This window comes from Saprolegnia diclina (genome assembly GCF_000281045.1).
Source record: "Saprolegnia diclina VS20 unplaced genomic scaffold supercont1.21, whole genome shotgun sequence".
Lineage (NCBI taxonomy): Eukaryota > Oomycota > Saprolegniomycetes > Saprolegniales > Saprolegniaceae > Saprolegnia > Saprolegnia diclina.
Window position 1 is genome coordinate 701,937 of NW_008246088.1, and position 20,456 is coordinate 722,392.

The 20,456-nt window shown below is 57.8% G+C and overlaps 10 protein-coding genes across 10 annotated transcripts; 6 read left to right on the forward strand and 4 right to left on the reverse strand.

Annotated features, from left to right (window-relative positions):
• The first annotated feature begins 830 nt into the window (after positions 1–830).
• SDRG_07515 (hypothetical protein) lies at positions 831–1,505 on the forward strand. The gene has a single exon (XM_008613352.1). The coding sequence runs from the start codon at positions 842–844 to the stop codon at positions 1,448–1,450; it is 609 nt and encodes a 202-aa protein (XP_008611574.1). The 5' UTR covers positions 831–841; the 3' UTR covers positions 1,451–1,505.
• A 2,180-nt stretch (positions 1,506–3,685) lies between these two features.
• Positions 3,686–4,548, forward strand: SDRG_07516 (hypothetical protein; the record flags this gene model as incomplete). Its single annotated transcript, XM_008613353.1, has 3 exons — positions 3,686–3,735; positions 3,781–4,171; positions 4,219–4,548. 3 exons carry the CDS (start codon positions 3,686–3,688, stop codon positions 4,546–4,548), a joined length of 771 nt encoding a protein of 256 aa, XP_008611575.1.
• An 80-nt stretch (positions 4,549–4,628) lies between these two features.
• On the reverse strand, positions 4,629–5,486 carry SDRG_07517 (hypothetical protein; the record flags this gene model as incomplete). Its single annotated transcript, XM_008613354.1, has 3 exons — positions 4,629–5,106; positions 5,156–5,203; positions 5,248–5,486. 3 exons carry the CDS (start codon positions 5,484–5,486, stop codon positions 4,629–4,631), a joined length of 765 nt encoding a protein of 254 aa, XP_008611576.1.
• Positions 5,487–5,588: 102 nt separating this feature from the next.
• Positions 5,589–6,831, reverse strand: SDRG_07518 (hypothetical protein; the record flags this gene model as incomplete). Its single annotated transcript, XM_008613355.1, has 2 exons — positions 5,589–5,619; positions 6,584–6,831. The coding sequence occupies 2 exons, from the start codon at positions 6,829–6,831 to the stop codon at positions 5,589–5,591; spliced, it is 279 nt and encodes a 92-aa protein (XP_008611577.1).
• A 550-nt stretch (positions 6,832–7,381) lies between these two features.
• Positions 7,382–7,717, forward strand: SDRG_07519 (hypothetical protein; the record flags this gene model as incomplete). The annotated part of the gene is made up of 1 exon (XM_008613356.1): positions 7,382–7,717. The coding sequence occupies one exon, from the start codon at positions 7,382–7,384 to the stop codon at positions 7,715–7,717; it is 336 nt and encodes a 111-aa protein (XP_008611578.1).
• Positions 7,718–8,316: 599 nt separating this feature from the next.
• Positions 8,317–10,250, forward strand: SDRG_07520 (hypothetical protein). The gene is made up of 5 exons (XM_008613357.1): positions 8,317–8,437; positions 8,482–8,854; positions 8,910–9,241; positions 9,292–9,522; positions 9,574–10,250. The coding sequence occupies exons 1-5, from the start codon at positions 8,353–8,355 to the stop codon at positions 10,206–10,208; spliced, it is 1,656 nt and encodes a 551-aa protein (XP_008611579.1). The 5' UTR covers positions 8,317–8,352; the 3' UTR covers positions 10,209–10,250.
• Positions 10,215–10,811, reverse strand: SDRG_07521 (hypothetical protein). The gene has a single exon (XM_008613358.1). It carries the CDS (start codon positions 10,707–10,709, stop codon positions 10,290–10,292), a length of 420 nt encoding a protein of 139 aa, XP_008611580.1. The 5' UTR covers positions 10,710–10,811; the 3' UTR covers positions 10,215–10,289.
• A 99-nt stretch (positions 10,812–10,910) lies between these two features.
• On the reverse strand, positions 10,911–12,532 carry SDRG_07522 (hypothetical protein). Its single transcript, XM_008613359.1, has 3 exons — positions 12,011–12,532; positions 11,453–11,961; positions 10,911–11,409 (listed from the first exon to the last, which is right to left on the reverse strand). The coding sequence occupies exons 1-3, from the start codon at positions 12,299–12,301 to the stop codon at positions 11,076–11,078; spliced, it is 1,134 nt and encodes a 377-aa protein (XP_008611581.1). The 5' UTR covers positions 12,302–12,532; the 3' UTR covers positions 10,911–11,075.
• A 1,673-nt stretch (positions 12,533–14,205) lies between these two features.
• On the forward strand, positions 14,206–18,552 carry SDRG_07523 (hypothetical protein). The gene is made up of 5 exons (XM_008613360.1): positions 14,206–14,969; positions 15,022–15,098; positions 15,145–17,197; positions 17,249–17,356; positions 17,401–18,552. Exons 1-5 carry the CDS (start codon positions 14,331–14,333, stop codon positions 18,484–18,486), a joined length of 3,963 nt encoding a protein of 1,320 aa, XP_008611582.1. The 5' UTR covers positions 14,206–14,330; the 3' UTR covers positions 18,487–18,552.
• A 623-nt stretch (positions 18,553–19,175) lies between these two features.
• SDRG_07524 (hypothetical protein) lies at positions 19,176–20,333 on the forward strand. Its single transcript, XM_008613361.1, has one exon. It carries the CDS (start codon positions 19,214–19,216, stop codon positions 20,261–20,263), a length of 1,050 nt encoding a protein of 349 aa, XP_008611583.1. The 5' UTR covers positions 19,176–19,213; the 3' UTR covers positions 20,264–20,333.
• The last annotated feature ends 123 nt before the right edge of the window (positions 20,334–20,456 follow it).

Here is a 20,456-nt window from a genome sequence, read left to right on the forward strand (position 1 = left end):
ATCTGCGACCGCATCCGATTGTGACACATTTTTGGAGTACGCAACTAGTACAACGCGCCGATGACAAGGCACGTACCCTCGACACGCCGTAGCATGCTACTCCTGTCGTTCCAGCGTTGGTAAAAATGACTAGAAAGGTGCCAACGTTCCAGCTTGAGTCGAATCGCCCGAGGCATCATGAATGGTTCAGTCAGTCGACTCCTGGGCCGTTTGGGCTCGGAATTCAAAGAGCCAATTTGTTTGTTCTCTACGATTCGTATACTACTTATTTGAGGAGCCTTCCACTGGTCTACACTGCATGTTATTCGATTCGAGCCACATTCTCGCCAACAACACAAGTCAACAGCATGGTAATGCGCGTGCGCCATTCAATGAATGAGTGCGTTGCCGAGCATCTTCTGAACAACTAATGCAACGACAGGCGGCGGCGCTCTGTCCCCTTGCACGAATCCATCTGCTGCCATTTAACAACCGAAAAGTATTGAGCGTGTGCATTTTGATTGGGCGAATGTATGCCCATCAACTTTACATGCTCCTTTCGTATACTACGTCGCCTCCAGCACACTCGGTCGACGTCGGCTACCTCGCCGTCCTCGCGAGCTCGGCTCCCAAGAGGAAGTCGCTGCTGCCGCTCCATCGCTTCTTCAAGTCGATGGAGCTAGTAGAGTCAATGCAGCGTTCAAGATAAAGATGCGTCCCATGGTGAGTCCATTTGTGTTTCGCACTGCTTTGGTGAACAGTCTGCTGCGTCCCACGGTTACGAGGACAGTGGTACATTTTGCAACAGCGGGAGTCGGCTCCCGATCCTTGATTCACTCGTCATTTTTCAATTTACCTCGTCATGGATACGATGTGCTGCTTCAATGGGTGTGCGATCTCGCCGCTGCCTGGCCACACCAAGTGCTCGGTCCACAAAAGCCGCGGTATGTGCAGTGTCGAAACCTGTGCCAACCAAGTGTACGCCCGCGGGCTCTGCGTTCGCCATGGTGGCCGTCATCGCTGCTTTCAACCAGGCTGCACCACCTCGGCTCGTGTCGGCGGCTACTGCTCGCGCCACGGCGGCGTCAAAATCAAGAAACAATGCGCTGTCGACGGCTGTGGCAACAAGGTCAACCGCAACGGCCGCTGCGTCCGACACGGCGGGCGCCGCCAATGCAAGGTATCGGACTGCGTGACGCACGCCCGCAGCGGTGGCTACTGTAGCCGGCACGCCAAAGCGCTTGATGGCGGCAAGACGAAGTGGTACACCGACGATCTGTGGTCGCTCAACGACACCGAGTCGATTGACGAGTTGCTCTACTCGGACTACGGCGACATGCTTCTTTTGCTTCCGTCGACATCAGACGAGAGCGCGTCGACGCGTGGCGACACCTGCCGAGGCGACGACATCGATGCGTCGATTCTGGCGTGCTTGTTTCAGGACGACCGACACAGCCTCGTCACGCTGTAAGAATTGACCATAGACTAGACACTAATCTTATATCTGCACATTTCATTCATTTCTACGCGACTCAATACATATGTGCTTGACGGATCATACGAACAATCTCAAAGACAAATTTCACCGAGGCGGGCTCGTGGCGTGTGGAGGCTGAAACGAAACATAAGCATCCAACTCTGCTTCCCGGTGCCCCGAGAAAGGTCTGAGTGCGTTCGTCGCCTTTGCTCACGAAGTACAGTAATACTCTACAACTGGTCCTCGTCGCAAGATTCGCGGATGTTAAGCATCCTACCCTGTGTACTGGTGGGACCAGTCGTTCGTTAGAGAGCTAGTGCTGAAGGACTTCTTCTCCACTCGCCATGATAGAGCTTCTGAAGGTATGTATGCTTGTTGTTGTCGGAGGTTGCCTTGTCGTCGGGGCGTCGTTGGCTTCTGGTAAGCAGTATCCCGTGAGTGGCTCTTCTTATGGACTTGGCCGAGGTAGCCACGCCTCGTTAAAATGAATATTTGGCGCAAACGTCAGACAGCCTTGACGACCCAACGCAAAGGCTTTACACAAAGATGCTCTGGCGCAGGGAGCTGGCGCAGGGGGGGCGTTGCTCAGGTACAGTCCAGCTGTACATGTACGCGTATTTCAATCCCACGCACAACGTCACCCAAACCCGTCAACCGGAACAACTGGCCTTTTGGTATGTACCAATAGGTATCGAAACTACTAGTACGTACTCGAAGTTGAATCTTAGTCAACCATGAGATAGGCTTTTCAGACGAATGCCTTTCCACGAGGCAGCTTGATGTTTGGGTCACTGGTGGCTCGCCTTGTCTCGTCATCAGTCATGCCAAGAGCAAAGACTTGTGCTCCACGTCGCAGCAATTCGCAACGCGTTTTCGTACTTGGGCACGAGCAAGGAATGTTCCCAATATCGGTCGTCCAGAAACCGTTCGCAGATACTGGGACCTAGAATCAGCAAAGATCTGCGGATTTGACGTTTTGAGATGATGAAAAATCAAAAGAATATTCAGGCTCAACTTGTGCACGAAAGTTGCACCTTTATGACGTGTAACCTGACGCAGGGTGTGTACTCGCATAGGTATACTCGCGTCATACATAGTACGGTCGCTTTGGGGCCAAAAGCCCTTTGAGAGGACTTCGTGTCGTTCAAAGTTTTGCCTGTCGTGATGGATAAGAAGCGAAGACGAGGAAGGATTTTCGAGCGCAGGGCGTCAGTCGAACAGCGTTTCTTGGCGCGTTCTTCAGAGGGCATGTTAGGAGCTATCGCATCCTTTGCGAATTGCCTCTCGTTTTTACGGGCCTGTTGATAAGTGCGGCGCACCAACTTCGTGAAGCGTCGGTTGATTGCATATTTTGTTTTTTCCCGTCCAGTCGCAATTCGCAGATCTACGTCCAGGGATCTGCGGTAGCACCCTGGGTAGTGCCACCGCAATCGAGAATCAGAGGCCGCCCAACTAAAATACTTTCCTAGTGCTAAAAGCTTGGCAAGTGTCAGCTTTCAACACAACACCACGGTATTGTTTGTTGTTGTCTACAGTCAAACTAGCCAAAATGCATATCCCGAAACTCGATATTTCTCTTGGGTGTGATAATATCATCTTTGTATTTTTTACACTCACGGTGTAGTAAAATAAAAAGGGTGCTTGAGCAAGGTCGTCGCGGAGGCAATCACCGAGTACTGAGGCCACAGCAGCTTCAAGCGCGCAGCGTACAGCCTCATGATAAAATGCAGAGGTGAGCGTGACAATGAGAAAGCTCGTGGCCGAAGCTCTGGCTCGATATATTGCCCACGACGTGTCCAGTGGTGAAGTGCACGTGGGTAGTTGGCGAAACGGACGAGCAAGCCCTTGTGGGTCACCTGATGATCGACCAGGTTCCTGACTTTGCTCACCATGTCAACAAATAAGACTAGTCGACGTCGCGTACTGGTAAATTTGATCGCCATGACTCGAATGCACTCCAGATCTGATAGCCTTGCCGTGGAAGTTCTATTATTCTATTGTATTATATTTTTCACCCCGCACAATTAATAGTTCATACTCCTCTCGGATGCATAGTGTGGATTATCCACTATGCACGTTCAACTATACTACCGGTATCCCAGCAACGCAATACGTTCAGTTGTCGTGTAGGTGATTGTGGACCTCTTGCGATCGCCAACAAATAGGAAATCACGTTGAAAGCCCCTTCGGTCTCTCAGAATTCATTTTACCGCCCGAAAAACGAGCGCCATGACAGCACTTGGGGGCTACTGGGGGTCGCCGACAAGCAGCATTGACTGGTACAACCCCCTCGGTCGTACTGGCGGCCAATAACGTCGCAGTAGGTGCGAAGACAACTACGTGTGGTCCTACTATATCGCCGAGTGGTGGAACTCGTGGAGCAACGTTCCGCCACTCGTCCTCGCGCTCTACGCCCTCTACAAGTCACGCGTCGCCTACGCCAACGAGTCGCAGCCCATGGTCATCCGCGTCGCGTACCTCGTGCCCGTCGTCATCTTTCTCGGTTCGTTCGCTTTCCACGCGACGCTGACGTACGCCGGGCAGCTTCTCGACGAGCTTCCGATGATGTACGGAACCTTGTACTTTCACTACATTAGCCTCCGACACCACTCTGGCGTCAAGGCGATCTTTGCTCTCATTGCGTTGGGGCTCACAGTCGTCCTCGCGATTGTCGGGCACGCCCCGTTGATCTTCCAGATCGCCTACATCGCTTTGGTTCGTTGCTGTATTTGCGAGCTCCTTGGCTTATGATACATGTGTAGACGCTCTCGCTCATCGCGCGCAGCATTACCATGAACAAGGAGCGCAAAGACGTGCGCCACACGCGCCTTTTGCAGCTCAGTGCTACCTTGCTCGTTGTCGCCTTTGTGCTCTGGATCGCCGACCAAGTGTTTTGCCCGTCGGCCAAGCAGCTGCATTTGCACGCGATTTGGCACCTCCTCTCGGGCGCGAGTACCTTTGTGTGGATTCAATTCGCGTGCGCGTACGAGCTGAGCATGCACAAGAAGCGCCTTGAGATCACGCATGTCATGTCGATCTTGCCCTATTGCACGCGCCAAAAGAACTCAACTGCGCCGGCGCGTGGCTGGTAATATGGTCCCTAGATAACTACTATATCCTACACATGAAAACTATATACAAATTGGAGGGTTTATTACGAGTGCAGACCGCGTCATTGTAGTTTGGCGTGGCAGGATGGCTTGTCGATGATGATGGTCGAGAGGCCTGCGATCGCCGGTGCGACGGCGGGTGCCCAGTCGAGCTGCGACGCGCGCACGTACTGCATGAAGAGCGGGCCGTAGTAGGCGTTGAGACCCATGAAGAAATGCCACCACGCGTGGCCGTACAAGTTGAACGAGCTGTCGCAGTGGTGGTAGTCGACGAGCCAGCACAGCGCGCCGATGAACCCAGTCCGGATGTACGACTTGGCGAGGCCTTTGCCTTCAACGCAATCGATTTGGCCGTAGTAGCTGCGCACGCGCCAGAGACACGAAAACGTAAGACCCGAGAAGAGCACTTGGAACGCGAGCACGAACGAGTAGACCGCGTGGGCAATTGTAAATCCGACACCAAGACTGATGAGGAGCGCGCGCATGCCCAGATCCAGTTGCTTCTGGTTTTGCCAGTCGGGTGCATACAAAATGTAAATCCTAGAAAATGTGGTTTATACGTGTATCCAAGAGCAGCACGAGGTTGTACCAGATAAGCATCGACCAGATCATGGGCGTCTCGTCGAGCTGCTGCGACCTAGCGATGGAATAAGACATGGAATAAGAAATCAACATGCGTACACGTGCGTGAGCGTGCCGTGGAAAAGCGCCGAGCCGCAGCCGACGACCATCACGTTGAGATACATGAGCACGAAGCGCCACTCGAAATCCATGGCGACCGTCCGCTGGAGCCCGTAGTAGCCGAGCACAATGAACGAGAGGTTCGAGATCGTGTTCCAGAATTCGGCCACGTAGTGCGAGAAGACGTAGTTGGGCTCGCACCAGTCGATCGTCGACGTCACGTCGCCCCAGTATCCCATACGTTCTGAGGTCTTCACAGCAAATCGCAGAGTGTGGCCGATGGCGCGCGATCTTCCGGAAAAAATCGAAACACGTCCGGATACGGACGGGATTGCGTGGGATTAGTCGTTGCCGTCAACCAAATGGACATGTCTGCGCATGCAGTGCGATTACGTTAGATGACGCGATTCAATAGAGACCATAGTCTTTTCAATATTGTCCATCGTTCTACATCGGTCCGCACGATCACGTGACAGGTTTACGCTAGGAGATTGGCCACTGCATTGGCTGTCTTTGCGAATCTGACAAGCGATGACGACACCGTCTCAATTTGTTTAAACGTGTAACGTACGCACAACTTGCACAACTTGGTACTTCTGTCGTGAGGACTCGGTGCCACGTTGTAGCAGCCCAGAATACTTGATCCTTACATCGACTTGCTTCGTCGGTGATCGCTGTCGATGGTAGATACGAAGGGTTAAAGAGGAAGTCTCAGCTTGCATCAAATTGTCCGTTTTCAAAGTTACATGGTTCGATTTCCCGTTTAAAAAGTTGGGTGTTTTTAGCAAACCGTCTGGCGACATATATGCTAATTGTTCTTGGCAAGACGCGCCCTCAGTGCAAGCCTCCCTTAACGCCAGCTGCCGACAAGTTTTGCTATGATACGTACCTCCACAGCGCGCGGTGGCTAGCTCACTATGGTGGCTCATCGTTCATATCGTTTGTCAAGCAATCCTTCTGTCGGTGGCTGTGGCCGCACGACTGACCAGTACCGGTACAGGACAGGTTGACGCAAAGTACCTTGAGCCGCTAGTTTACCGTCCAGCACAACTTTGTCATAGGTACACGGTTAATCATTGCCCAAACGCAAACGCATTGTTCCCATACTAGTAGCGACTGCCACGCGTGGTGCAACATGGCGCTCAGATTTCAGTGCTCGTGTTGAATGACAGCGCGATTTGCAGTCCATGGACGATGAAGGCGTTTTGACGCTCTATCTCTTCTACTAGTCCTGTCCACTTGCCACCGTCAGTACACCTTGTCGATAACAAGCACACGAGTCGTCCATTGGTGTTACAATGTCGTCGTCGTGGGAGGCAATGCGTCTTTTGAGCACAAGGTGGTCGACGAGCTCGTACCTTCGTCCTTGGCCGCGTTCAACGGGCTCTTGGCGCTGGCTGCTGCGATGTCCGGCACGGACGGATGCAAGGGGCTAGTGGTGCTGACGACCGGCACAGGGCTCACAACGATAGGAACCGCGGGCGTCTCGTCGACCGGCCGTGTCGTCGTCTGGGATGCTTGCTTGGACGACCCCGACGAGCAAAAGATGGCCGCGCAGCAGCCCATGATGATCTCGTCACACATATTAGCTCCACGTTGGAAAAGCGAAAATGGAGTTGCGTTCGGCGCGCCCAAGAGACACGCGAGCGAACGATATCGCAACCGGCTTTCGTGTGCGCCTTGCAGTCGAGGTGTGCCCGTTCGTAGCGCCCACTGCACATCGAGTACCGCTCATGCACATCACAGTCCAAAGGTGTCGAGGCGCCGCGACGACGTGGCCGCGGTCTCGTACTATGGTCTTTCCAACCTCTGCGTGGTAACGTAACTTCATTACACACAAGTCCGACGCCAAGGCCACGCGCAATCGCCAAGTGCGAATGGAAGGGCAAGATCAGCAGATGAAAGCAGGGGCGTTTTACCGCTAGCCATTGCGTCGACGCACTCCCTTGTTGAGCTTGTTGAGGAGCGAGGAACACATGGCAGTCTTTCGAGCAACACTTTAGAATGGCGCTTGCTTCACGCAAAAACGCGCAGCTCCGTGATGCTCCTTGTGGAAAGGTCATGGTGGCTTCGAGTCAGTTGGCTGTAGCAAAACGTGCAAAAGCGAGCTGATACTCCTCGCCTCACTGGAAGGATGCGGTGGCTTTACGTTGCGGCGCTGCCGTCCGTCCACGCCGTGGGCATCTACTTCTTCTGGGTCTCCAACGTGCGCATTGGCTCCCGCATGCAGTGCGACAGCGCGCCGAAACGCTGTCCCGGAGACCTCCTCGCGTACCGGCGCGAAGCGTTGCAGTGTGAGTTTGAAGCGTGCAAGGACGCGACGCACCCGCCAGGATACGTGCCGACGCCGCCACCAACGCCAGAACCGACCGACGCCAAGTTTGTGATCATTGCCGCCTACACCCCCGTGGTTGCTCTGGCGACGCCGCGCCTGCGAAGCCATCCCACAGTAAATACGACGCGCGCGTGATCCCTTTGCGCTCAATTACACACCTGTGCTTGGCCGTCCTGAGAGCATCTCGTCGAGTCCTCTCTTCGTTCTATGCAGAATGGCAAGCAGCAATAAGATCTTTTTGGCTCTCGTGCTGGATCCTCATATGTGTTGATACGTAAACGCATGCTGCCCGACGTTGCGCCGTCACGTTGTCCGTCATTCGCACATCTCAACGCCCAGGATGCCACGTGGGCAAAGCGGACTGTATATCTCCGAATCGTCTGCTGCCGATTCTATGGATGCTGATATTGAGAAGATAAAGATAAATGGTTCTAACATTGAGACGATGCTGAGGACTTGTTGCACGCAATTGCAATGTCACCGCTGAGGTCATGTGCTAATGCACACTCATCGTTTGCCCCGCGACTACCGTCTGCCTCGACACCGCCACTACCAAGAAGTTTGTGTGGACCGACAACCAGGTCGCAGTCAGCGGGCAGAACCACCCATGGTGGCTACTGGTGCACCTCGGCAACTGAATTCCACGTGGGACGCTCTGCGTTTTGATTGGTCCGTGATGCGCAAGGTGGCGTGCAAATAGCCGTCGCGTCGGTCCGCACGAAGTGAAATCTTGCCACAAATCTTTTTCCGTCTCCACAAGACAACTAGCGATGGCGACTGCCCCAGTGGAGCTGACCATTAGCGCGACGGGCTTGGCCCGCGGCTGCGACGCGTTCGCCGTCGTCTACTTCAACGGTACGTGCCTCTTGGAAGCGGCGTGGGCTCATCCAGGCAAGTAGACACGATCGTCGGGCGCACCGAAGTGCGCAAGAACACGCCCGCGCCCGGCTTTGTCAAGAGCTTCAAGCTTGACGTCGCCCAGCACGGCAATGAGGGCTACTTTGTCAAGATTGAGCTGTACCACGAGAGCGACGAAGACCACCCGGAGCTGCAGCGCCAGAAGCTGCTCGGCCACATCGTCTTGCCGCTGCCAGACATTGCGGCGCAGATCAACAACCCGATCACGATGCCGCTGACGAGCCACCACGACCATGGCACTGGCGCGGTGCTGCAGCTGCGCACCGAGTACATTGGCTTGAACGCGGACGTCGCGATGGTTCAATTCGCTGGTGCCGAGCTCCCGGGGCCCGACAACTCGGGCTTGCCCAACCCGTACGTGCTCCCTTACAATGTTGCTTCGCATACAAACCACGCCATGGCTATGTAGGCTTCTTGTGATCAAGCGTATCGTGAGTGATGGGTCGTACGTGGCCGTCTTCCGCTCCGAAGTCCACAAGCAGACGAGCAATCCGCTCTGGGAGAAGCGCAACGTGCCGGTCCAGCGCCTCTGCAACGGCGACTACAAACGTCCGCTCCTCTTCCAAGTCGTGCACCACGAAAAGTCGACGCAAAAGCTCATCGGGCAGGTGACCGCGACGCTCTACGACCTCCTCAACGGCAGCGTCCGGTCGCTTCCGCTACGCAACGGCGAGCGCTTTGCGGGCTCGCTCAACGTCGCGTTCCTGCAGGTCGCCAACGAACCCGACTATGTGGGCTACGGTACGTCCGACCGCTTTTTTCTACATCTCACGTTGCATGCTTCTCGGTAGCGCAAGGCCCGTGCGAAATTACGCACCTGCAAGGGCTCCGCACCGCAGGCAAGCCTCTCGACCAGCAGAGCAGCTATGCTGCGTACGGTGCTCCGGCGCAGGAGGTGGCGCTGCCGATCGCACAAATGAGCGCCATGAAGCTGCAGCCCGACGTGGTGCCGACGGCGACCGCGTACCCGGTGCCCGCGCCGGGCGGCCAGTACCCCGAGGCCTCGCCGATCGCGACGCCAGGTAGCCATGGCCCGTCTTCTATCGTTTAAGCTCATGATCCTGCGACTCTAGTCAACTGGATGCTAAAGACGGTGACACAAGACAGCGATACGCCGACGCAAGTGACGTTCATCAACAGCTTTGTGGCGCCCGTCGACATTGCGTGGGTCGACTACGACGGCAACGAGACCATTTACAACCGCATCGAGCCGGGCCAAAAGTACACGCAAGACACGTACGCCAAGCACGTGTGGCTCCTTGCGACGCCGACGCACGGGCCGCTGGCCTACTACACTGCGGCGCCAGAGGCCACGTTTGTCGACATTCTCGGACCCAACGCGCTCGGTGTGGGGCCGCAGTGCACCGCGATCACGTCGGGCAGCGCCGGCGCGCCGATCAAGCTCGTCTTTGTCAACAACACGCCGCGCATCATTGGCATTGCCTGGGTCGACGAGGCCGGCCAGGAGATCGAGTATGCTCAGGTCCACCCGCGCCAGTCGTACGTGCAGGACACGTATGCGAACCATGTGTGGAAGGCGCACTACGCCGACTCGAACATCCCGCTCGTGTACTTTCGTGGGTCGCCGATCAGCGAGCAGGTCGACATTCGCGGCCACAACTCTATGGTGCACACGCCGCTCGGCCACACGGGCGGCCCGTACCAAGGCCAGCCGCCGTACCAGGGCCAGCAGCCGTACGGGTACTAGGCTCGATGCGAGATAACACGACCTTGACATTGACATGGGTTACGAGGCAGTACGTGGAGGACGAGAAGAGGAGGAAGCTAGCTAGTGGGTGGCGGTGGGCGGGCCAAAGACGCCGACGGACGAGATGTGGTAGGCGGCGTACATGGCGAGCGCGAGACTTTCGCCGACGAGCGGGAGCGGCTCGGCGTGCTGCGACGGCGCATCGCACCCGAGGAGAAGGTCGTCAATGACGTGGTTCAAGACGTCCCAGTCCTCGATCGATGGCGTCCGGCGGCGGTGATCGCGCTCGGTGCATGGCTTGTCGGTCGAAGCAGCCACGACCGGCGGCCGGGCAAGCGTTTGCTGCATGCAGCGGTGGTAGACGACGACGCTCATGCAGAGGATGACGGCCAAGACGACGTTGACATGCTCGAGCACGTCGAGGGCCTCGACCATGACCGCGGAATGTGACGAAGTGGTGAAGCAACTGTCGTTGCCAGAGGACGGGCAATATATATTCATATCGAAGCACAATCCGGCAGTGCTGTGTGTTGGCGGCCGAATATTCAATATTTTGCCCAAGGCGCGCTCAGTTTGTATAGGCCACGCTGCCTGATAACGACGGGGCAAGCAGCTGGCAGAATATTCGATTCCTTTCTCGCACGCTCCGAGCGCCACGTCATGGCATGCCCACCCTTGCTGCGTCATGGCATGGATGCAGAAGGACGACGGTAGCTTGTTCTATACTCGTACTCGATGTCCTTGCATGCAATCTGAAGCTTTTCTACTTAGTAGCGACGAGTACCATGGTCGGCGAGCGCGGCAAACTCAGATGACGAGGATGGGACGGCCCGTGCAACAGTTGCGAGATTCACACTGCATCTTTTCTTAGTCTTCTTCCCGTTCTCTGTCGACGGCCGGGCAAGCGCTGCTGGCGGCGAGGACCCCGCGGCGTGGAACTTGGGACGCGTGGCGCGTGAGCGCGCGCAACGTGCGCTCGAGATGCTGCATGAAGAACTGGCGCTGCTGGACGTGCTTATCAATCGAGATGTGCTCGAGCCGAGCGACGAGGTGGGCGTGGTCGTCCGCGTCATGTAAATCGAGGCGGCGCAAGGCAGCGAGGTCCCGCAGTGAAACAAAGCCTTCGGCTGTGCACGGGTGGTCGATCGTATAGTACGTGCGAACGCGCGTGAGCCGCGGTTCGAGCATCTCGACCACATTCCTAAGCACAACGCTTGCCACGTGTACTCGATTGCGACTGGTACCATTCTTTGTTGTCGAAGCGCCACATATGAGGTGCAGTCGGGTACGCATCGTCGTGAAGAATACTGCGGAGGCAGATCACGGTCCGCGTCGGCTCGTGGAAGCGACCGGTGAGCACGTTGTGGGCCATGCAGCGCCCGACGTTCTCTCGCGTGTACTGAATGTCGTCGTGTGGCGTCGAAAGCAGCGTGCTCGGGTCGTCCGGCAAAGCAAAGAGCTCCTGGCACAGCGTGTCCTGCGCGATCCAGAGCCCACGCGAGACCTCTTCGAGCGTATATGGGACGACCTGCTGCGTCTGTACATGGATCACGAGGCGCCTCTCGTCCTCGATAGTCACTGACACGTCGATCGCATTGTGTCGACCATTGGGAAAGTGCAGTGGCGCAAACGTGCGGTCGGTCGAGTGGTAGACTTGCTGCAGGAGCCAGTCGTAGCTCATGGCCCGCGCGGCCTCGTCGCCGGCAAAGAGGTGCGAGTGCCGCCAGCCTTCAAGGAACGGGCTCGGTGCTTGCTACGATGCAAATGGAAACGTCAGCGATTTAGGGCATTGCAGGTCGTACCATGCGGGGCGTTGTGCTGGCGACCCAAGCCTGGAGGTGGTCGCAGAGCCGTTGGTAGCGCCGGCGCTGGCGTTGAAGCGCCTTGTTTGTCGCCAACTGCTCGGCGGTATCGTCCTGGAGCGCATTGGCAACGTCGCGCCACGCCAAGAGCGTTGATGGCGCCGCGCGTGTCGCTGCTTGGAGGTGCTGGAGCTGGTTCTGGAGAGCGTATAGCTGCCAGCGGAGGCTCGCGAGCTCCTTGACCTTCTTGGACTTGACGTGCGCGAGGCTCGGCGGCTGGAACGCGTCCATGTTGCAAATGGACACTAACGAATACACTTGGCAGCAGTGATGACGCTACAGTGCGCGTTGATAGATCGAGGAAGCGACGACAGGCTTGAAGCACGAGCAGACAACCAAGCAAGGCGCAAGGACCGTACTAGCACTGCGGCACAGAGAGGCGGCCGACACTGCTGCCAACGATGCAGTCTTGCTGCTGCCGACATATGGTCCGCCCTACAAATACTGTGATATGCGTATCAGACTAGTTACCGCATGTCCAAGTCCACATGCAACGCGACGAGGCCCGCTCGAAGCCGTCGCACACAACCGCGCAAGGCTCGAGCTGGATATGCAACCTCTAAATGTGTTGGCGACCGTCGCTCTCAATAGCCCTCGCCATCGCCACTGCAGTGCTGGTGCAGGACAACTACGAGGGCTTGCTTCAAGGTACGTGCTGCAATGCGAAAGTGGTTGGCGAAGGAAGCGGAGGACGCCGCTGCAACAAGTACTTCGTCGCCAAAGCAAAGAGCCACAGTCTTGAGAGCCTAAGGCTTGGTGCTAAAAGAGCGGCCATCGCTGGATATTGTGCTCTGCCCATGCCGGTGTATGGATCTATGGGATCCATTGCTGCAGAATGATGCGGCTTCTTTCCCGCCCTTGATGCGCCACAAAGTTCGTCGGGACCATCCAATGAGGAAGACCTGGAGTTAGGACGGCACAATAAGTAGGCAGCGATTGTGTACGACGCCCATAATACGAGAGCACGAGACGTGTGCCATTCGAGCGAACGTGGCGAGTGCTGGAGCAAGCCCACGCGGCGGCAGCAGCTCTGTACACGAATCGAGGTTCAGCGTGGATACTTCTCACACTATTTCCATTCGAAGCAGGCGGGTCGCTACGAAGTTCGAAGCTGCCCGTTACCACCCGTCCGCGCTAAGTTCGAAAGCAAAGTTCCGTGCTTGGTTAAGTTGCGCGTGTACTGTAGCGACACGCTGCCACGTGCAACCAAGCTGCCTCGCGCCGTTCCAAGCTGCGAGACGAGACTGTGGGCGGGTCTTTGGAAGGCCAAGTCAGATGAGGTTAAGTGCTGTGGAGCAAAAGCCACGCGAGTGCGATACGAGTTACGAGCAAAGTCTCTGCTGCGGCGCCAAACGCCTTATCGGATACTACCCAAATATGCAGGGTTGTCCGGCACTGCAGTGGTCAATATATGTAGGTATTCTCTATCGCAAGTAGGAGTTCTTTTGCTTGTATAAGTTGCGCACGAGTTATTTCGCGTCGTGGCGGCGATGCTGGGTGCATGGACCCTCCCTTCCATTCATCAACTTTCGGTAAAACGAGAAAGCCGGGGAGCGTGCCAGCAAGGTTTTGGGCCCTCCCTTTCACCCGTTTTTTAGTGGGCCCCTCACTTTTGTTTGAATTTTGTATTAAAGTCGAGCTTGTAAACAAAACGAGAAAAAGAGATAGGGGCCCTATGCAAACTAATAGAGGGCCCCCTTCTCCTGATAATTAACCGGATTCAACCGTCGCCATCGTCGACGTTCGAATCGCTGGCCTCCTTCCATCACGATGCTACCGCCGCCGCTGGGGATGCCAATACGACGTCTCCTACAGTGCCTCTATCAACCGTAGGAGGTAGTTTCTACGAAGTCATGTCAACGATCTACCCGCGAGCTGATTGTTATGAGACCAAAGGCGCAGCACTCCGTAGCGACAAGATTTCCTCCCCGGGGTGCTTCACGTCCTGATGGTAGGTAGTACTATTTCAGATCATATTTTTTTGTACATAGTATTTGTCATGCGAATTTAGATTTGTGTATTATATTTGTGAGCCACCCCCTATTGTGATTTGTAGTGGGTCCGGGAGGGGGTCGAAATACCGAATCGAATCCGGATAACCTGAGGTTTTAAACTTCCCACAGAAAACAGTCCCCAAAAGAGTTTGCGACGTGTGAACCCCAGCGGCAGGTCCGTAGCATCCCCGACGCCTGACGCCCACAAGTCGATCGCCGCCCCTCTTCCGCGGACCTCTTCCTCCAGCCACAGCACTTCTTCGAGCATGGAAGGATACCCTCCTTCGTTTCCTCGAGGAACCACGAACATGACCAACCCGATGAACCCCAACACGGGCAGCACGGGCGCTGCGACTGCGAGCGCGACCAACAATGGCACTGCGATCTCGATTCCGCGCAACGACGGCAATGGCGCCTCCAGCGCAGGGTCCAACACGAACGCGCCGACGAACCAATCGGTCGCGAGCCTCCAAAGCGGTCCGTCGCTCATGGGCCATGGCATGGCCGGCAACATGGGCCAGAACCATACGCCTGCGCATCCTCTGCACGGCGCGCATCCGCACGCACACCAGCACCCGCTGCATCACCCGCTGCCTCTTCCTCGCAACCAGCCGCAGGCACAGCCTCATCACATCATGGCGGCGATGCCGCCGCAGGCGAACCAGCGCCGTGGGCTTCCCCCGCCGCCGTTCGCGACGCAGCCAATGCTCCACCCGCCGTCGGACCGCGACGGACAGCCGTACAACTACTTTCCAGGCCTTGCGCGCCCTGTGCCGGGTGGTCCGCCGACGCAGCCGCCGCCGCCTGCGAACCAAGCGCCCCAGCAGCCACCCAACAATGCTCAGGGTCCACCGCGGCCGCTCCGAGAGCTCCGCGTCGAGGACGCCTTGCTCTACTTGGACCAGGTACACCGTCGCGTATTTATGGACCCCGCCTCATGGCCACGGACATGCGTAGGTCAAGCAGCAGTTTGGGGACCAGCCCGACGTGTACAACCAGTTTTTGGACGTTATGAAGGAGTTCAAGTCGCAGACGTACGCGCCTCGATCCTCCTAAGCTGCTCCTGATGCTTGACTGTAGCATTGACACGCCGGGCGTCATCCAGCGCGTCTCGGAGCTCTTCAAGGGCCACCCCAACTTGATCTTTGGCTTCAACACGTTCTTGCCGCCGGGCTACCGCATCCGCCCCGAGCACCTCGGTCTCTACTCGGCGGACCCGCGCGACCGTGGCTTTAGCGCGCCGCCCGGCAACGACGGCAACCCCGCGCCGATGGGCGGCCTCGTGCTGCGTCCGGCGCCATCGGCCACCGGCAACGGCCCCGCGTCGTCGCTGCCGTCGATCAACCCGCCGACGCAGTCGAGCAACGCGCCGCTCTCCAACTTGGGCATTCGACCGCCGCCCGTCAACATTCCTGGCGGCAATTCCGCGAGCAATACCGACCAAATGCTCGTGGCGCCCGTGCCGTCGGCCGCCAACACGACGCCGTCGCACCGCCTCACGGACGCTGCCAAGAAGGCGGTGCCGGCCAAGCGCGGGGGCGCCCCGGCCACGCCGGCGCCCGCGCCGCCGCAGCCGGTCGAGTTTGACCACGCGATCTCGTACGTGACGACGATCAAGAAGCGCTTTGCGGACGAGCCCGAGACGTACAAGGCGTTTCTGGAGATCCTGCACACGTACCAGAAGGAGCAAGGGTCGATCAAGCAAGTGCTCGACCAAGTGAGCTACCTCTTCCGCGACCACCCCGACTTGCTGCGCGAATTTACGTTCTTCCTCCCGGACGCGGTCCAAGACCAAGCGCGCGACCGGCTGCACAAGGCAGCCGAGCGGGCGCAGGCGCGCCAGCTCAAGCTCCAAATGACGTCGGGCAAGGAGAAGAAAGTGGGCAAGAAGAAGGACAAAAAGGAGTCGCCGCCGCAAGTCGCAAGCCCGAAGAAGCCCGAGAGCACCAAGCCGAAAGAGAAGGACAGCGCGCGCGACCGCAACAAGGCCGCGTACGCACTCAAGCGCAAGCAGGCCAACAAGGGCGACGCCAAGGAGCGTCGCGAGCTCCTCGCAGTCAGCAACACGCTCATCGACAAGGAGGAGTGGAGCATCTTTGAAAAGATCAAGAAATGCTTGCCGTCGCGCGACAACTGGCGCGAGTTTCTCAAGTGTCTCGAGCTCTACAGCCAAGAGATTGTCGGCCGCGACGACATGATTGTGCTCGTCAAGAACCTCCTCGGGCGCCATACCGACGTGGTGGCCGAGTTTACGCAGCTCCTCCACACGCACGGCGAAGTCAAGGACCAGCACGAGATTTGGCCGTTCATTCCGCTCGCCGAGACGGACTTGAGCCAGTGCCGGCGCGCGACGCCGAGCTACCGCGCGCTGCCGTCGAGCTACCCGATCCCGCCGTCGTCGTCGCGGTCCAAGATGGAGCGCGCAGTCTGCAACGACGCGTGGGTGAGCGTCCCGACGGGCTCGGAGGACTTTTCGTTCAAGAACATGCGCAAGAACCAGTACGAAGAAGCGCTCTTCAAGTGCGAAGACGAGCGGTTCGAGATCGATATGGTCATTGACGCGAACGCGTCGACGATTGCGATCTTGACGCCGCTCGCAAAGGAGATTGAGACGCTTGCGGCCACGTCACCGACCGGCTGGCAGTACGTGCTCGACAAGGGCGCGCTGCGCGTGACGCACCTCAACGCGATCACGCGCATTTACGGCGAGGCCGGGCACCAAATTCTCGAGCTGCTCCGCAAGCACCCGGCCGGTGCAATTCCGGTGATTCTCAAGCGCCTGCTGCAGAAGGACGAAGAGTGGCGCCGTGCGCGGCAGGACCTCAACAAGCAGTGGAAGGACGTGAACGAGAAGAACTACCACAAGTCGCTCGACCACTCGTCGTTCTACTTTAAGCAAAAGGACAAGAAGGCCACGAGCGCCAAGGCGTTGCTCGCTCATGCCAAGAAGACGCTCGAGACCAAGACGGTCGAGGCGCTGACGATGCCGGCCGCCAAGATCCACAAGGACGCGTTTGGCCTGCTCACGTACGCGGCTGAGAAGAACCTCTCGGTCTCGGAGAAGGAGAAGGTCTCGAAGCTGTGGCATTCGTTCTTCTGCCCGTTCTTCCACCTCGACGAGGCGTGGCTCCAGGTAGCTACTTGACACCTTGATAGATGGGCGGCTCATGGTTGATGGTACTAGCGCAAGCCCGTGCTGGCCAACGTGACGGTCGACTCGACGAACGGCGTCCGCGTCGGCACCGAGGTCGTCACGGACTTTGGCGAAGGCGTCGTCCAGGCCTTTGACGCGGTACGCCGTGTCTTGTGTGTTGCCATTGGCTCATACACTGCTAGGCGCGCAGCATTGCGACCGTGACGCTTCCGATTGGCACGGCGTATGTGCACAGTGACGCGCTGAGCGTCACGGAGGTCGGCGACTTTCCGCCCAACATTGGCGTGGCCGACGAGGCTGAGAACTTGGACGCGGCGTCGTCGGTGTTTTACGGCAACGACACGGCGTATGTGTTTCTTCGGCTGTACCAGCTTTTGCACTCGCGCCTCGAGCAAGCGCGGGAGCTCTGCGAGAAGGCGAAGCGCAACCGCAACCGCCGCACGATCAACCCGGCGGCGCGGGCGCTGGCCCACGCGCACCACCTCCAGAACGAGGCGCCCGAGATGACGGGCGACTACTCTGCGTTTCTCTCCAAGCTCTACGCGCTCCTCGACAACTCGATCGACAATACGCGCTTCGAAGACTGCTGCCGGAGCCTCATGGGGTCGAGCTCGTACTTTTTGTTTACGCTCGACAAGCTCGTGCAGCACTTGCTCAAGCAGATGCAGCACATGGCCAACGACGAGACGTGCTCGGAGCTCCAGTCGCTCTTTGCGAACGCGCACGCGTCGAACGAGGCGTACTTTACGCAGGCCAAGGGAATTTACGAGCGCGACGGCGAAGGCGCCTACTGCCTCAAGTTCCACTCGGGCGTGCTCCGCCGCACGCCGCTCGAGAAGAAGACGAGCGCGGAAGCCAGCAGCGCGTCGCACCTCTGGGCGCCGTCGCCCCGGACCAAGGCCGAGCCCAACAAGTGGCTCGTCGAGCCGACGCTGTCGCTCGAGTACCTCGGTAATATGGTGGATGGCGACAAGCAGGACGACGGTACGAACGAAGAGGACTCGTCGCCGCCCGAGACGCCAGTCGCAACGCCCGTGCCCACGAGCCCCATCAAGACGGAGGAAGATGACGATATGATGGACGACGAGAGCGGCAACGACGCCGACTCGACGGCCGGCGACGACGACGAAGACATGGCCGACGACGTGCCGACGAGCAAGAAGCGACCGGCGCCGACGGCCGACGACGACGAAGACGCGGACGAGGACGAGGACATGGACGACGACGGCGAGGCCGCGCCCAAGAAGCTCAAGACGGACGACGAGTAATGGCCATGTGGCGTGTGTATATATCTAAGAAGATTCATAAGAAGAACCTGCGTCCTTTCCCCGTGCAGTTGACTTGACGAGTACTAGTGTACTAGTAGTTAGTTCTAAATCGATGTTAGTTGTTGTGACGGGACTCGAGTGATTGACAGACGAGGCTTGCCACGGGTGCATCAACTGGATTCACGCTCGTTGCGGCATGTGCCACTTCAAATTTCCCGCCGCGGGGGAGTGCAGACGTTGTAGGAGTATGCGGTGGGTGCGCCTCGGTGCTCTATGAAATGCTACGGAGGACGACGTACTGGGCTGCAGCTATTATTACTGACAAGGTACGGTACCACGCTGCTGTCGGTCGTTGATGGCGGACGGCGTGGCCGCCTGCAGTGGCCCAAGGAAGCACTGCTAATCCTGTTTATTGCTAATATATATTATCTCGGTTCGTTTCCGATTTACATATTCCACCGACAATATCAGTCCTCTCTGTCGTCGACCGAAGTACCATCGAGGACACTTGCCTTCGTGATGGATGTTCATGTCCATGCTGGCGTGGCGTCATCCACTCTAATTCGGCACGGCGCGCCTTGAATGCGGCACGTTGGCGCTTAGAAGTGGCGTATTTGGAGTGCGGTGATTTTAGACCCGGCACATGCCACCATATGGAGTTGCAGTCGGAAGGAGTCAGAAAAAGAATCAAGTTGCTGTGAGCCATGCGTCGCTCGTGCCAATTGCCATGGGCGCGTGCTTGTCCGAGGTGTCCAAGGCCGCGCCGACGGAGCGCTGGCAGGCGTCGTCCACCATGCGGCGACCCGCCAAGAAGATGACGTCGAGCACCGGCTCGGTGGCTTCGTCCAGCTTCAAGACCGTGCGCGCGTCGACGGACCAGCCGCCGCCACCAACCGAGCTCGTGAGCCTCCTCTCGCCACGCGACCCGGCCCGGCAGGATGCGAGGTACCTCGAGAAGGAAGACATGATTGCAATCCAGGCCATGCGCGCATCCCGCGTGAGCCACCTCGCGTTTGGCGCGGCTGCGTTTCAGAACAAGCAGCTCAAGGCGAGCATGGAGGACGAGTGCGTGCTGCTGCCGTCGATCGTTGGCCCCGGTGGTGAGCGCGGTGCGTTCTTTGGTGTCTACGACGGCCATGGCGGTGGCTTTGTCTCCAAGCACCTCGCCCGCAACCTCCATGCAACTGTCCAGTCGCGCTTCCTCGCCGACCCCAGCGCGAGTGTGCCCAATGTGCTTTGCGAGAGCTTTGCCGCCGTCGACACGGGCCTGGAAGAAATGGAAGAGGCCGATGCGTGCGGGTCCACGGCCGTCGTCTGTGTCGTGCTGCCGACCGAGTGCTACGTGGCCAACAGCGGCGACTCGCACTGCATCTTCTTTGACGGGCTGCGGACCACGCGGCTTTCCGCTGACCACCACGTGCGCAACGACGCCGAGATCGACCGCATCAAGCACCAGCAAGGCATCATCTTGAACCACCGCGTGAGCGGTGTGAGCCGCGTCACGCGAGCCTTTGGCCAAAACAACGAAAAAGAGCTCATAATCCCGACGCCGCATGTGGCCTGCGTCGCGCGGCCGCGGGATCGAACCGCGGCCTTTCTGCTGCTCGTAAGCGACGGTGTCACCGATGTCTTGACCGACGACGACATGGTCCGCTACGTGCGACGCGGGCTGCTCGAGTGCGACCTGCATCCCGACGACGTCTGCCGCGAGCTCCTCGAGGTCTGCCGCCTCAAGCGGGCCGTCGACAACATGACCGCGGTCCTTATCCTGCTATGATGCACCGATCTAGTAGCCTATTTATCCCACAACGTAAGAACACGAGTATATAGTGGTGTTTTGAAGTCGACTTTGTCCGCGTCAACGTCGAGGCAACGCTAAGAGCTTATGCCGACGTGGCCGTGGAAGCTCGCCGTCGGTATCGAATCGAATCCCTATCAACCAGCTCTTTTAACGTTAGCATTCTTGTTGC